Raw genomic sequence first — 15102 nt, 5'->3', positions numbered from 1 at the left:
GTTTTTTTTGGGGGGGGTGGTGGTAAACATTTTCAACTTTTTTTTAAGAGGGTGCCATCATTGAGAGTCAAGGTAGAGCCTTCTTTGTTTTCAAAGATTTATTTTATGTATATGAGTACACTATAGCTGTCTTCAGATGCACCAGAAGAAGGCATGAGATCCCATTACAGATGGTTGTGAGCCACCATGTGGTTGCTGGGATTTGAACTCAGGACCTCTGGAAGAGCAGTCAGTGCTCTTAACTGCTGAGCCATCTCTCCAGCTCATTTTCAACTTTTTTTTTTTAAGTTCAACTTTTGTAAAAAGCATTTCCCATAGATGTGATAGATCCACCGAATCAATGGTAGCTATCAGAAATGGCTTAAGTTTGCTTTCTAAAGATGTACTTCCTTTCATCAATATTCTATATTCTATTTTGGAATTTTTGCTATTTGAAAACAAGGAACTATTCAAAAGTAAGAACTTTTGAATTTATTGACTGTCTCGCGTCCCCACTATATTTTGTAAGCTTGCTTATACATTACAGTCGGCTTTCTGTTTATTCTCACGAGGTGTGCGCTTGCGTACGTGCATCTTCGCTGCTAGAGATGAAGCCCCAGGTCTTTTGTACACTAGGCCCATGAACTCATTTATCTTGAGGCAGGGTCTCACTAGCCCAGGCTGGCCTCAAACTCACGGCCCTCCCACCTCTGTTTCCTACATGCTGGGATTAAAGGCACGCGCCACACCTCCAGCTCATGGGTCGTTTTTTAGTAAGATAATTAGACCATTTGTAAACAACACGGTTCTCTAAATATTTCTTTGTAATATTTATCTTTGTTTTATTTGTCTTGCCTTATCACATTGGGCGGTATCTTCGGTTTGATGACAGGCTGCAGCGCTAGTAGGCATCTTGTCCTTTGCTCTTAAGGCCACGCGCCGGCTTCAGTACAATGTGCCCGATGGGCTTAGTGCTGCCTTTATTGGCTTCCTTCAGTTCCTCCGTTAGAGGTTTGTCAGTATAGGTGTTGAATTCTGTCAAATGCCTACTTCTTATGGTGAAGGTAATAGCATCTTTCTCCTTAACTCAGTACTATAGCAAAAGTAATCATAGTTGTGACTCCTCTTTGTGTTTCTAGTTTGGCTCCTGCTCTCTCTCTCTCTCTCTCTCTCTCTCTCTCTCTCTCTCTCTCTCTCTCTCTCTCTCTCTCTCAGATTTATTTATTTATTATATGTAGGTACCCTGTAGCTGTCTTCAGACACACCAGAAGAAGGCATCAGATCTCATTACAGATGGTTGTAAGCCACCATGTGGTTGTTGGGATTTGAACTCAGGACCTTCAGAAGAGCAGTCAGTGCTCTTACCTGCTGAGCCATCTTGCCAGCCCACAAAATTGTTTAAAAAAAAAAAACTGCCAAAGTTGTGTCCAGTAAGACCCCCACCCCTTGCACCATACAATATTTGAATCTCTAATTAAACACCTGAAAACTTACGGTTTATTTTACAACTATTTCGTGCCTATTTTGTGTTGGGCTCTGAGGTCCAACAAGGAGGCAGAGGTGACCAAAATACATACAGGGCTGGGTAGGCAGAATGCTGAATCATATCTGTGAGCTGGTGTTGGGTTCTAGTTCTGCGTGTGTGCAGGTGCACATGGGCATTCGTGAACATATATGTGTGGTGCATGTGGAGACCAGAGGACAACTTCAGATAAATTCCTCGTCTGTCATCTGACTTTTTTTTTTTTCTGAGACAGGGTCTTTCAGTGACCTAGAAATCACCAAACAGGGTAGTCTGCTTGGCCTGTGAATCCCAGAGGGTTACTTATTTAACGTCCCCAGAACTGGGATTATAAGAGCATACTGCAATACCCAGCATCTTTTAAAAAAAAAAAAATTTATATAAATGTATGTATGGTTTGGCTACATGTATCCCTGTGAACCACATGCATGCCTACGGAAGCCAGAAGAGGGCATCAGATCCCCCAGGACTGGAGTTACAGATGGTTGTAAGCCACTATGTGAGAACAAGGAATTGAACTTGGGTCCTCACTGGGCCATCTCTCCAGCCCCGAGATCCATCTTTTTAAAACAGGTTCTATGAATCTAACGCAAGTCCTTGAAAGCACTGTATGGACCAAGCTATCTCCCCAGCGCTATCTCCCCAGCCCAGACAGACAGCTTTGCATCTATGAAACATATCTTATCTACTTAGCAGGTCCCGGAGCTTTTTTTTTTTTAATATTGGCGATATGGTAGCCATAAAGGGAAACGAAGCTGGAGAGATACCAAGCAGCTCAGAAGGGGCTCTGCTCTTCCTATCAGGGAGGTGGAGATGTGTGCATGCACAACAGCAGCTATGACAAAGAGCCCAATTCCTGTCTGCCCCCTACAGTCGCGCATCTGTGCATGCCAGGAACAGCCTTGATAGTGATGTTCTTGTTCCCTAAAGATAGCCCGCCAGAAAGACTCCATCATGATTCTGCAGACACAGCTGGATTCGGCTATCCAGAAAGAGAAGAACTGTTTCCAGAACATGGTTAGTAAAGAGGCTTATGAGGAACTTGTGCGGAAGTCGGGCAACTGCCAGGACGACCTGACACAGGCCCTGGAGAAGGTAAGGCCACGCCCACTCTCTGCCAAAGAAGTAGTCAAAGAAACTCAGGGGCTACAAGTGGACAGGAGTCAATTTCTTGTATGACTGACACTCTTCAGTGCTTTTTAACCCTTGCACGGACAGGGCGGTCTGTCCAACGAAGGCCTGCGTTCTCTTAGTTTTATAAGTTGGTGTCCTCGGCTTCGTGGTAGGGTGGCAGAGATGGTAATATCGAACCAGTCTTCCTGCTCACTGGTGATTCACAGACAGGGTTTCCCCCAAAGTCTGGATTGTCAGGGGAATCCATGCCCCGTCTCTGGTGGTCATGTCTACAGATCGGTGAAAAAAAAAAAAAAAAAAAAAAAAACTGGAAATGGAATGAGGAGGGATGAAAGACTGGGAAGAGAGGTGAAAGCCACCAGCTCTCCCTCCCCTTCCCTCTGGACCACCTGCAACCTGACCATGGGCACCACCACAGAGAGGGCCTGGGACCTTCTGTACTAAAGACTCAGCAGAGAAGACCAAGGACCCTGGAGGCCACTCTAATCCACTCTGTTTTCTGCTGAAAGCTCACTCAGGCAACCTCAGAGACAAAGAACCTGAATCGCTCCTTGCAACAGACCCAGGAGAGGAAAGCTCAACTGGAAGATGAAATCGTGGCTTACGAGGAAAGGATGAAAAAGCTCAATATGGAGTTAAAAAAACTGCAGGGCTTCCAACAGCAGAGCGAGCAAGAGGTCAGAGTCTGGGGGTGGGGGAGGGGATGCTCACTCGGGCTCCCTTCCTATTAGAGGTCCACAAGGTCACCTTTTGCAGGCAGAATTATTTAGCACTCAGCCAGTACCCTTTGGCTGCTGGGTTCACTCCACCTTCTCCGCTTGTGGACTGACAGGCAGGCAAGGAAGGAAGATCAGAGCAGGGGCGCCCTCTGCTGGTCACTGGAAATTAAAGGCACACACCCCTGCACTCCCCCCAAGCCAGTCTTCTCCTCCTTGCCTGGTCCCGTCCCTACTACCCCTCCCCAATCCCCTCACTTTGCACTCCTGAGTAGGTGCACAACTTTGACAAGAAACTGGAGGAGATGAGCAACCAGGTGTTGCAGTGGCAGAGGCAGCACCAGAGTGACCTTAAGATGCTGGCAGCTAAGGAGTCACAGCTCCGAGAATTCCAGGAGGAAATGGCGACCCTAAGAGAGAGCCTCCTTGCAGATGAGAAAGAGGTGGGCACAGTTTGGATTCTGTCACTTCCTCTCCACCCCTCCTGACTGGGCAGTTTGGGGGGGGTGGGAGGATGGAAGGAACCAGGTGTACACACACACACATACATACATACACACACACATACACACACACACACATACATACATACACACACACATACATACACACACACATACATACACACACATACGTACACACACACACATACATACACACACACATACATACACACACACATACATACACACACACACATACGTACACACACACACATACATACACACACACACGTGTACACACACACGCATGCATGCATTATTCAGCAGGGAGCAGAGTCTGGATACTTCTGGGTCATTTCTAACCAAGACAAAGCCTGGTCCCAGCAAAAGACTGGGACATCAGTTTCCACTCACAAAGATGCCCCCCCACACACACACACACCCTGGTTTGCTGCCCTCTGAGCATGTCCTGCTAGTTTTTGCCATCCAAGCAGTTAAGAAGCTTTCTAGACAAGCCACACATCCAGCAACCAGAGCAGGGACATCCATGGCAGACCCCAGGGCCCTTGCTCAACTGAAAAAGAAGCACCTCTCCTTCCTGGCTGTCTTCTTCCGTTGGCTGGGTTTACACTGCTGTTTTAGAACAAGTCACTCCACTGCCGTTAGCCTGAGAATCATTACTATTGGTGGACATATCAGCCACGAACAGCGCCTCCTCCGAGGTGTCACCACTGGGAGGTACGCAGGTTCTGCATGTGGCAGCTCTAGCCTCAGGTTGGACAGCAGAGCTGATTTTTTTTTCTTTTCTCAGACAGAAGAATCCAGTATTTGGGGGAGGGGGAGGTAGCAGTCGGTGTTCTCATCCCTTATAGTCTTGTTTTCCCTTCCTGTGTGTAAAGCCGTACTCCCCGCCAGCAAAGCTAACACCCAAAGAAACCTGTAGGCACCGCCGGGAGAATGACCAGATTATGAACAACGTGGAGCAATGGGCAAAGGAGCAGAAGTGAGTATTTGAGACAGAGGTAGGGAGGGTCCCAAGGCCAGGAAGAACTGAGAACCACAGTGACAAGTCAGTCACACAGGCTTGCCAGAGAACTCACAAGAACTGAGAATCAGACTGAGGGGTCTCACCCTTGCAGGCCATCATGCAAACCCTGCTATATAGCAACAGAGTAACAACCAATGGGAGGACCTGTTCCCAGGAGGTCCAAGCTTCCTCTTCCTAAATTGGGATCCAACCTTGCAAAGCCCGCAGCATAGCAACAGAGTAGCATCAGAAGCACAGGGCCCGATTCCTTGAGGTCCAAGCTTCCTCTTCCTAAATTGGGATCCAACCTCACTTGGAATCCAATCCCTTGCAGACCAAGGCATCAGTAGAATGAGAGTCCCTTTGTGACTGACAAGGCTCTCCCTCTAGGCAAGAGGTGATTGATGGGGGGCGGGAGGTGGGCAAGGAGCCAGCAGAAACCCTCCTGGGAAGACCCAGTGCCCATCAGTCAGTTTCTAGCAGCTCTAGGGAAAAGTCATCCCTCCCCCGTGTGTTTTGTTACAGGATTGCCAATGAGAAGTTGGGAAACAAGCTGAGAGAGCAGGTTAAATACATTGCCAAGTTGACTGGCGAAAAGGAGTAAGTCTTCCTCCCTGGACAGTTGCCTCTTGGGACCGCCCCTGGTTGAATGACATTCTGTATGGGGACCAGCGCCGCCCCCAGGGGAAAAAACAACAAAACCAAACTAAGATCCAGGCAGACCCTGAGACCCGAAACAGTTCCTTTGCAACACTAACATGTCACTTGACTACACTGGACCTTAATACCCTCCCCCTCAGTGGCGATACAGTGAGAGATCACACACCTCCTTCTTCCACTCAACTCCTGTGAGTTTCAGAGGCTGGGGGCATTAAGAAAAGACTGAGTAGTGGCAGACAGGACTATGTGTATGGACTAAGTGGCTGGAAGAGATGTCCAGGAACGAAGGCGAAAGGAAGCCATGGCTCGCTGCTTTCAAGGCAGGAAGTCCAGGATGAAGGTTCCTCTGCTTGACCTTGTCCTCGGGAAACTGAGGCACCTTTACTTAGGGTCCTACTCTCCCTGTGACCCTGCTTCACCTCCTGGTCAAAGGTTTGTCTATTGGGAGTGAGGCATGGATGTGTAAGGGAGGTTGAGGACAGAGGTGAAGAAATGAGTGTCTAAAAGTGGAATCTTGGGGGCGGTAAAGGTTCAGGCAGTGACATGACCTAGGGTAAGGGTTCCCAGGCTTTTTCCATGGAACATAGAGACTACCATGATTGGCAGTCCAGGAGGGTGTGGAGAGGGTTTGCATGTGTCAACGTTGGCCAAAGCAGCAGTTGCCCCACGCTCTGTTATGAGGGCTGAGAATGTCAATGTCTCTGACATCTGAATCCCATCTGGGAGCAAGCTTCATCCTGAGCTTGGATAATGGGTTGAAGAGAAGAACAGAACCACCGTGAATGGAGAGTACGAAGCCAAGGCTGGGCTTTGGATGGGCTGTTCGGAATATAGAAGACACACATACACTGGTAGAAGAGAAGGGTCCATACTAGACCCTGCCTAGGGGCACACGGACTGGCGAGCTACAGGAAAAGAGGCAGGATTTTCAGAGAGCAAGTGGATAAACCATGTGACCAGCGAGGAGGCTGGGGATCAACCCTGTTACGGGATTGCTCTAAAAAGGACCGTGATACTTTTCAGTGGAGGGGGGGGGGACATTCTATGAAAAGATTTAGCTAAAATAACAGTTGTCATACTCTCAAAACCCCACACCCAGTGGTACAGGCCACCATAGGTTCAAGGCCTGCCTAGGCTACAGATCTAATTCAAGACAAGACTGGGCAATTTAGTGAGACCCCGTCTCAAAAATTAAAAATTGGAAAAAAAAGTGCTGGGGACATAGACTAGTGGTAGAACACTTGTATGGTTTGAGCAAGACTCTCAGCTCAATCTCTAGGACTGACAAAAAAAAAATCAGAATGTACTAGATAACTACAGGCTTTTTAAAATATTTTACTAAGTTCCAGAGAAAGCCTTTTTCACCATGAACTCATTTCTAAAATTCCTTGGTCTTATTTGGAGGGAAGCCATTCTAATAATAATAACAATAGTGATAATGATAATAATAATAATAATAATAATAAGTCAACTAATAATTGTTATTCAGTATGTGGGAAGCAGCATTCTAAGTGTTTTTCACACATTGTCTTAATCTTTGAGAGACCTCACGAGCTGAGAATACAGGCACTCCTTGACTTAAGGTGGGGCTGTGTCTGGATAAACTCATTGTAAGTTGAAAATGTTATCCATGCAAACACGCATTTAAAACTCAGTTTGCCGTGTGTAGCAGCTTGGTCCCGCAGTGGCCTGTAGAGCATTGGCTGTGGTCGCCTGCAAGCTCCAGCTCATAGCCATTTCCCAGAATCCCCTGAGAAACCTGGGCCACATCTTGCCAGTCAGAAAAAAAAAATCCAAGTTCAGAGCATGCTTTCCTATTGTGTATCATTTTCATGCTGTTTATGAAGCCAAAAATAGTCTAAGTCAAAGCACTGAGCCAGGGCTTCTTCATTTCAAAGAGGAAAGAAATGGACCCAAGGGCTGAATGTCCCCCCTGTCCCTGTAGAGTCTTCTGTCATCCACTTCTCTCAAGACTTGTTAGGAGAAATCCATAAGCTGATAATAGTTGTCATCTATTAAGCCACAGAGAAGACACTAAGTTATCGTTCCTTTGCCCTATATCCCTGTCTCTACCAATGCATCTGTGAAATGGGAAGAAAAAAATTGACCGTGTTCTCAACAGAGCCAGGAATCCTATACTTTCTCCTCTTCCAAAAGGGGAGTAGAGAGATCTAGAGTGTTGGCTTTGGGTGAGAGAGCTTCCCAGACAAAGCTGTGAGCACCCAAAGTGAGAACAGTTAGAGCAGCCTTCTGGTTCTTCTGCCTGATTTCCATCATTTGTCAAACTGAATCCTTCCAAAACAGACTTAATTGTCCCCGTCAAAAGTATAGATGAGGGCTGGCGAGATGGCTCAGCAGGTAAAAAGACAGCTCTTCTGAAGGTCCTGAGTTCAAATCCCAGCAACCACATAGTGGCTCACAACCACCCGTAATGAGATCTGATGCCCTTTTCTGATGTCTCAGAAGACAGCTACAGTGTACTTATGTATAATAATAAATAAATCTTTGGGCCGGAGCAAGCAGGGCCAGCCAGAGCGAACAGAGTTGACCCGAGTGAGCAGAGGTCCTAAAATTCAATTCCCAACAACCACATGAAGGCTCACAACCATCTGTACAGCTACAGTGTACTCACAAGCATAAAATAAAATAAATAAATCTTTTTTAAAAACTAGAGATGAGAAGCCTGGAGCTGGCAGAGTGGTCCTCCACCTGGGTCTTCCTCACTCTTGGGTCTAAGCTGCTGTTATGATCCCATAACAGGGCCTATGTAAGAACCCAGCTCTGAAAAAGTAGGCCCTCCCCACCCCTCCGCTGTGACACTTTCTGGGTTCTTTCCAACAAGGAGGCAAGAAGGCCAAACCGCCACCTGCCTTCCTCACCTCCCTCTCCCTTCCCACAGCCACCTCCACAATGTAATGGTCCACCTGCAGCAGGAGAACAAAAAGCTGAAGAACGAGATAGAAGAGAAGAAGCTAAAGGCCGGGAACCCGAGGATCTGTGTCAAGGCCTTAGCCCCAAACAAACTGGAGCCTTCTCAAAAGGGAAAGCTATGCTGTGCCCTGGGCTGGAGAGGGATACCCCAGGACCTGACACCGAAAACGGACCTCAAGTACATGGGATTACCTCACTCCTCAGGTGCCTGCACCACGAGCTCTTTACTACTGTGATGTCTCCTCTTGTCCCACAAACCAAAACAGCAATAATGTGACTTTTTTTTTTTTTTAAAGATAGTTGGGGTAGAAGTCATAAAGGAAGAAGAAGACAGGTTACTACAAACCTTTGGTCACCCACTTAGCTTGCCTAGGACCAGTGGTCGGACCTTCCGACATCTGCAGTGTCCCTTAGATCTGAGAAGGTTGGGGAGAGATGAAAGAAGTACCTCGGATCTCAGACCTATCTCCTCCCCAGACTCAGTCCTGTTGTGGGATGTAGGGAAAAGAGGGAAGGGAAAGACTTCTTCCTTCTGTTACGTGGCTGGAAACCCCACAAGAGCAGCCCCAGCCCTCCACTCACCCTGGGCTATGCCTATGGTTCATCCCATGACACCCCAGTGTCACCCTACAACAGGGCTGCCTAGCCATGAGGCTGGTCCTCAAGGAGTTGGCGATTCATTTCTCCCCAAAGTAAAGCTCTTATTTCTTCCCTGCCTCCCCCCAGGCTCCTCCTACTGCTAGAATCGGCTCTTCACTCAAAGCATCACTGCTACAGGTTTTCAGAGGACATTGAGTCCCCACCCCTCTTTCTTGACCGGAACCAGCTCCTACAGTCGTCCGTCAAGACCCCTGTCTAGTTTGCAAGCCGTTATGCTTTGCTGAGTTTTGTCTACCTCCTTAAGTAGAGTTGTAAGACCCCACTCCCCCCAGCCTCTGGGCCCAGACTCTGAAATAAAGATACAAACAACAAGGCCTCCCCATGAACGCCTGCTGTCTGAGGTGTCTCCCCAGCATCCCGCTCATCCCTGTTTTCCACAGGTCAAAACATGGCGGCCTCTTTACTTCTATAGAAGAAACAATGTTCCCAAAGTAAGCTACTAAGTTACCTGAATTAGTGTCTTTCCCCACCCCCAACCCCACCCTCATGTCTCTGTCTGGAATTTTAAATATAAAAGGAAAATCTAGAAGCCCCTTTTTTTCACCCCCAAAAAGGGACACAGTTCTAGGACCCAAAAGAAAGTGCTAGAAATAAGTGATGTATTTTCCAAGTGGTGGAGGTGGAGCACACCATCTGTTTCCTCCTTGGCTGCCATATTACATTCCTCCTTTTAACAAGTTTACTTTTTTCCCCAGCCAGGGCAATACAAGTAAAATTCCATTATAACAAACTCCAAGGACAGCTAAACTATTTTATTGTGGTAGGATTTTGTTAAGCGGAGTCCATGTCTGGAATTCATATTTCTAGTCTATAGGAAATAGAGACAAATAGCTACCAGGGTAAAATAAGAAATGGAAGCGCTTGCATTTCTGGGAGGGTGCGAAGAGGGGAGGAAGCAGCCCACTGGTGGGCAATGACTCAAATACTCTCGCCTCCCTCCCCAGTTAAATCAAGGCCAAGAAAATTCTGTTAACCGCGGTTTCGACCTCGCCAGTGTGCAGAAGGGCTCAGTTCCAATGAGCAGAGAGAGGAATGGGGTACTGAGAAGCTCTGGAAACTTCTCTTGTGGTGTTTGATGTCTTTCTGCTTAAGTGCTTCTAACTGTGTCCACCCCACCCCCACCTGGTTTAGAATAGCTTTTATTTCCTAGAGAAAAGTAGACATAGCTGGAAAAGAGAAACACCTAAAACCAGTGAGACCCACGCCATCCTAGTCTTAGCCACGGCCCATTTATTCAAACCCAAGTTCAATATCCTTGAAGTACGAAAGCCAGTCTTCTAAAAAGGCAGGCTTATCTCCATAATTCATGAAGAGGTTTCATCCACATTGGCCAAAATTGCAACCTCCAGATACTGTGAATGTAGCATAGTCATCTAAAGCTGTCTGTCGTTCACTTCCTCTGGGGGTGACTATATTAGATCAAAGCAGGAGTGAACTATGGGAAGCAGGGAGATTGGAGTGTTTTACTCTTTCACTCAGTCAGCTAGCTGTAAAAGCTCAGGTTGGAGGAAGACCAGAGTAGGCAGAGAGAATAGACTGTGAGGACGCAGGAGGGGTGGGAGGAGGCTAATGTTCCTTAAGAAGTAACCGAAGAAGTCGGTCTCTTCAAAGCCATGTAATAGCTGATACTAAAAAGAAATGGTGGTGGCAATCCATCTTTTAGTTTTTAAAGTTCTACAAAGTGGGACTAGCAGGAAACTACCTCTGCGTGATAAAAGCTCCCTCTGACCCAGGCAGTGGTGGCGCTCACCTTTAATCCCAGCACCCAGGAGGCAGAGGCAGGCAGATCTCAGAAGCCAGCCTGGTCTACCAAGCAAGTTCCAGGACAGCTAGGGCTACATGGAGAAACCCTGTCTTGAAAAAAAAAATGAACAAACAGAATAAAACAAAGCCCAAGAAGGCTCCATAGGAAAAGCCTACAGCTTCATGCTCAAAGCTAACAGATTACCTTGGCAGTTAAGAACAAGACAAAGATACCCACTTTTCCACTTTGGCCCCTGATGTTTAACACAGTACCAGTGATTGTAGCCAGAATGCTTTGGCAGAGAGAAGAAATAAAAGATACCCCAACTGGGAAAGGGGAGCTGATGAGGTGACTCAGCAGGTGCAGTGGTTTAAATAAGAATGTCCCCCATAGGCTTGGGTATTTAGACAGGTGGCCCCTCCTAGCTGCTGGCACTACCTGGGAAGGTTTAGGAAGCACAACTTGGCTGGAGAAAGTATGTCCCATGGGGTGGGCTTTGAGGATTATTAACCTCATCCCACTTCCTGCTTGCATTTAAAGATACAGCCTCAGCTTCCTGCTCCTGCCACCATGCCTACCACTTGCTGTATGCTTCCACTCCACTGCAATGGTCTCCTACCCCTCTCAAACAAACTCTTCTTGAAGTTGCCTTAGTCACGGTTTTATAGCACAGTAACAGAACAGCAACTAATATAATTGCAGGTTAAGGTGCTAGCTGAGCAAACCTGGATGTCTCAATGCCAGCCCTGGAACCCAGGTAAAAATGCTGGATGTGGTGGCACGCACCTGTAATCCCAGCACGCCTACAAGATAGGAGGGACACTCCTGGGCCAGCCTGGCGTATGCAGCAGGGCAGAACAAGAGAGACTCCACCTTAGTAAGGTGACTGGGGAGGGCGACTGATTAACTCTGTTCACAGGTGATATTTTATATCTGTGCTGGGAATGTAGTTCCATCAATCAAGTGCTTCCTGAGCAAGCACAAGGCCCCGAGTTCAACACCACATAAAACATGGATGATCCGGGGCCTAGCAAACACAGAAGTGGATGCTCACAGTCAGCTATTGGATGGATCACAGGGCCCCCAATGGAGGAGCTAGAGAAAGCACCCAAGGAGCTAAAGGGAACTGCAACCCTATAGGTGGAACAACATTATGAACTAACCAGTACCCCGGAGCTCTTGTCTCTAGCTGCATATGTATCAAAAGATGGCCTAGTTGGCCATCACTGCAAAGAGAGGCCCATTGGACTTGCAAACTTTATATGCCCCAGTACAGGGGAACCCCAGGGCCAAAAAGGGGGAGTGGGTGGGTAGGGGATTGGGGGGGTGGGTATGGGGGACTTTTGGGATAGCATTGAAAATGTAAACGAGGAAAATACCTAATGAAAAAATAAATTAAAAAAAAAGAAAGAAATTCTAACACATGTAAAAAAAAAAAAAAAAAAAAAAAAAACATGGATGGTAACCCTCGCCTGTAATCCCAGCACCCAGGAGGCAAAAGGAAAAAGATCAGGAATCTAAAGTCATCTTTAATTTCATAGGAAGTCTCAGAACAGGCTGGGCCACACATGACCCTGTCTCAAAAAGTAAAAAAACAAAACAAAACAAACAAAAAAACAAAAAAAACAGCTACAGTGTGTTCATATAAAATAATCTTTAAAAAATCCTATGCATTCCACACATACAAAGAAAACAACTTCTTTAATAAACCAATAGAATAGCAGGATAAAAATAGACAAAACTCTATTACATCTTTAATATACTAATAATGAACAGTGTGGAAAATTAAAAAACAATTCCATTTACTACAGAATCAAATACATCACGCATGGTGGCGCATAACTGTAATCCTAACTAACATTCAGAAGGCAGAGGTAGGAGGATCACAAGTTCAAGGCCAGCCTAGAAACCAGAACATAAAAGCATAATTAGTAGGGTTGTGCTGGCTAGTTCTTACGTCAACTTGATGCAGGCTATAGTCATTTTTGGAAGAGGAACCTTCAGTTGAGAAAATACCCTACAGATTGGTCCGTGAGCAAGCCTGTGGGGCATTTTCTTGATGATTGATGTGGTGGAGCCACCCCTGGGCTGGTGGTCCTGGATATATAAGAAAGCAGGCCAAGCAAGCCATGAGGAGCAAGCCAGTAAGCAGCATCCCTCCATGGCCTTTGCATCGGCTCCTGCCTCCAGGGTCCTGCCCTGACTTCTCTGGATGATAGACTGTTACGCCGTAAGATGAAATAAACCTTTTGTCCCTCGAGTTGCTTTTGGTCATAGTGTTTTATCACAGCAAAAGGAACCCTAACTATTAACAGAGTGAACAACTGATAGAACAACTGTAAAACAGACATAAGTAGAAACATAAATAAGGCAGCCATAAATAGAAACCCGGTACACGTTCATGGACCGGAAACCTCAGAATCGATCTACTGATATTACCCAAGTGGGTTTACAGATTTGGTACAACTTCTATCAAAATTCCAATGATGTCTTTTGCAGACATCAGGGTCTGATCTTAAAAATGGTTGTAAATGTTCCTTTTATGAGTATGGATATATTGCCTATATGACATGTGTGTCTGCCAGGTGGAGATGGGGGGTAAGGAGGGAGTTACAAATGGTTGTGAGCTATCATGTGGGTGCTGGAGAATTAAGCCTGGGTCGCCTGCAAGAACAGCAAGCATGCTTATCCCTTGAACCTGCAAAGCTACCGTGGTCCTGTCATCAACAGTCCTATTGACCAATGGAATGACTATACAGAAAGCCCAGACAAAACACCTTGCATACACGGCCACATGATTTTTGACAAGGGCAGCAAGACCATTCAGTGGGGAAAGGGACAGCCTTCAACAATGGGTACTGGGAAAAGTGGATACCAATATGCAGATGAAAGAGAGCTTTACTTAATAGCATATATAAAATTAAGTCAACTACAAAGGATAAACTCAGATGATTGAGAACAAAGCACCCAGCCCCAGGCAGGGCTGTTTTATAGACTGCATAGGCACCAGTGCCCCGACTCCAGCAAGTCCAAAGTGTTTGGTGCTCACCTCAAGGTCATCTATCTAAACAGAGACCACAGAACATTTTTAGAAATGTTTCTGTCCACTAGAAAGAGAATTGGCTATCATTAGACGAAGCTGAGAACTGGTTGGTATTAAGGCTGCCCTAAACAGAAAGTGTTTGTAATCATACGAGAACTTTGTTTGTGGGGGGTCCAGACTAAATCTCAGGCAGACGCTTTAACACCACGTCACGGCTGGGCAGACCTGCAGGGGCAGGAGGCGGTCCGTGCATCTCGTGGCACCTGTGTCCTTAGCTAGGTGTTCCTTACCTTTGAGTTAAGCTGCAGCAGACCCATAGCTTTCGTATATCCTGTTTTTCTCATCCAGAGGAGCATGTCAAGTAGTCTTTGCTCATGGTCTCAGCTCCTTAGTCATAGACTCCATCAGAGCCTCACTCTTCCCAGGCCACTGTATGCTAAGCCTGAACCTGTAAACAGGCCCCTACCCAGTCACCTTCTCTGGGCCATCTAGACACTCTCCTAGCCTTCTCACCCAGGGCCAAGGTTAGGTTTCCCAAGCAAGCAGCTGGGAGCCTCGACAGCATACACGTCTTAAAGAAGCTACCCCACTCCCACGCTGCAACCCCCCCCCTCCCAATCCCTGGGACGGCTAAACCGAGCTCTTGCTCTCCTCCCTCCCATATGTAAGTCATAAGGCCTCACCAGCCTTGGGCACAGCTGGGATTCCCAGAGCGTGGCCTGTCCTGTGCTGGACGCCTGGAACCATTCTCGAGCCTCTATGCCTCAGTTGGGTCCCAGTCAGCACTTCCCCTAGGAAGCCCAGCCTAGAGGCTAGGAAGGCGGCTTAGTCGGTGAAGTCCTTAGCACACAAGAATGAAGACCCGAGTTCAGATCCCCAGCACCCAGGAAGAAAGCCAAGCATGGTATCTTCTACCTGTAGTCTCTGCAGGAGGGGCAGGCATAGGTGGATCCCTGAGCATGCTCAACTGCCAGTCTAGGAAAACTGAATTCCAGGTTCAGAGAGAAAAAGACTATCTAAAAACTGAGGTGGAGAGCAACTACGGATCAACCACTATCACCCTCCGGCCTCTTCCACGTGCAGTGTGCACACACACGCCCACATACATACACACACAAGCACCTAAACATGTGCACACACACAAGACCCGAACATGTGCACACACACAAGCACCTAAACATGTGCACACACACGCCCACATACATACACACACAAGCACCTAAACATGTGCACACACACACTC

General features: G+C 46.9%; 1 protein-coding gene across 6 annotated transcripts in view; it reads left to right on the top strand.

Annotated features, from left to right (window-relative positions):
* Pmfbp1 (polyamine modulated factor 1 binding protein 1) overlaps window positions 1-9388 on the top strand; it is a 59435-nt gene extending 50047 nt beyond the window's left edge. For all 6 annotated transcript variants that reach the window (XM_021170694.3, XM_021170690.3, XM_021170695.3 and 3 more), the window contains 7 exons: window positions 2432-2596; window positions 3145-3312; window positions 3627-3794; window positions 4694-4797; window positions 5347-5421; window positions 8381-8616; window positions 9139-9388. In XM_021170694.3, the coding sequence (XP_021026353.1) occupies window positions 2432-2596; window positions 3145-3312; window positions 3627-3794; window positions 4694-4797; window positions 5347-5421; window positions 8381-8616; window positions 9139-9155 (933 nt within the window). In that variant the 3' untranslated portion in view covers window positions 9156-9388. The remainder of the gene's footprint in view (window positions 1-2431; window positions 2597-3144; window positions 3313-3626; window positions 3795-4693; window positions 4798-5346; window positions 5422-8380; window positions 8617-9138) is intronic.
* Window positions 9389-15102: the final 5714 nt, after the last annotated feature.

This window comes from Mus caroli, unplaced genomic scaffold (assembly GCF_978045245.1).
Source record: "Mus caroli unplaced genomic scaffold, Mus_caroli_1 scaffold_10, whole genome shotgun sequence".
NCBI lineage: Eukaryota > Metazoa > Chordata > Mammalia > Rodentia > Muridae > Mus > Mus caroli.
Note: the sequence above shows the minus strand (reverse complement) of the source record. Positions and strands in the feature narration are given on the sequence as shown.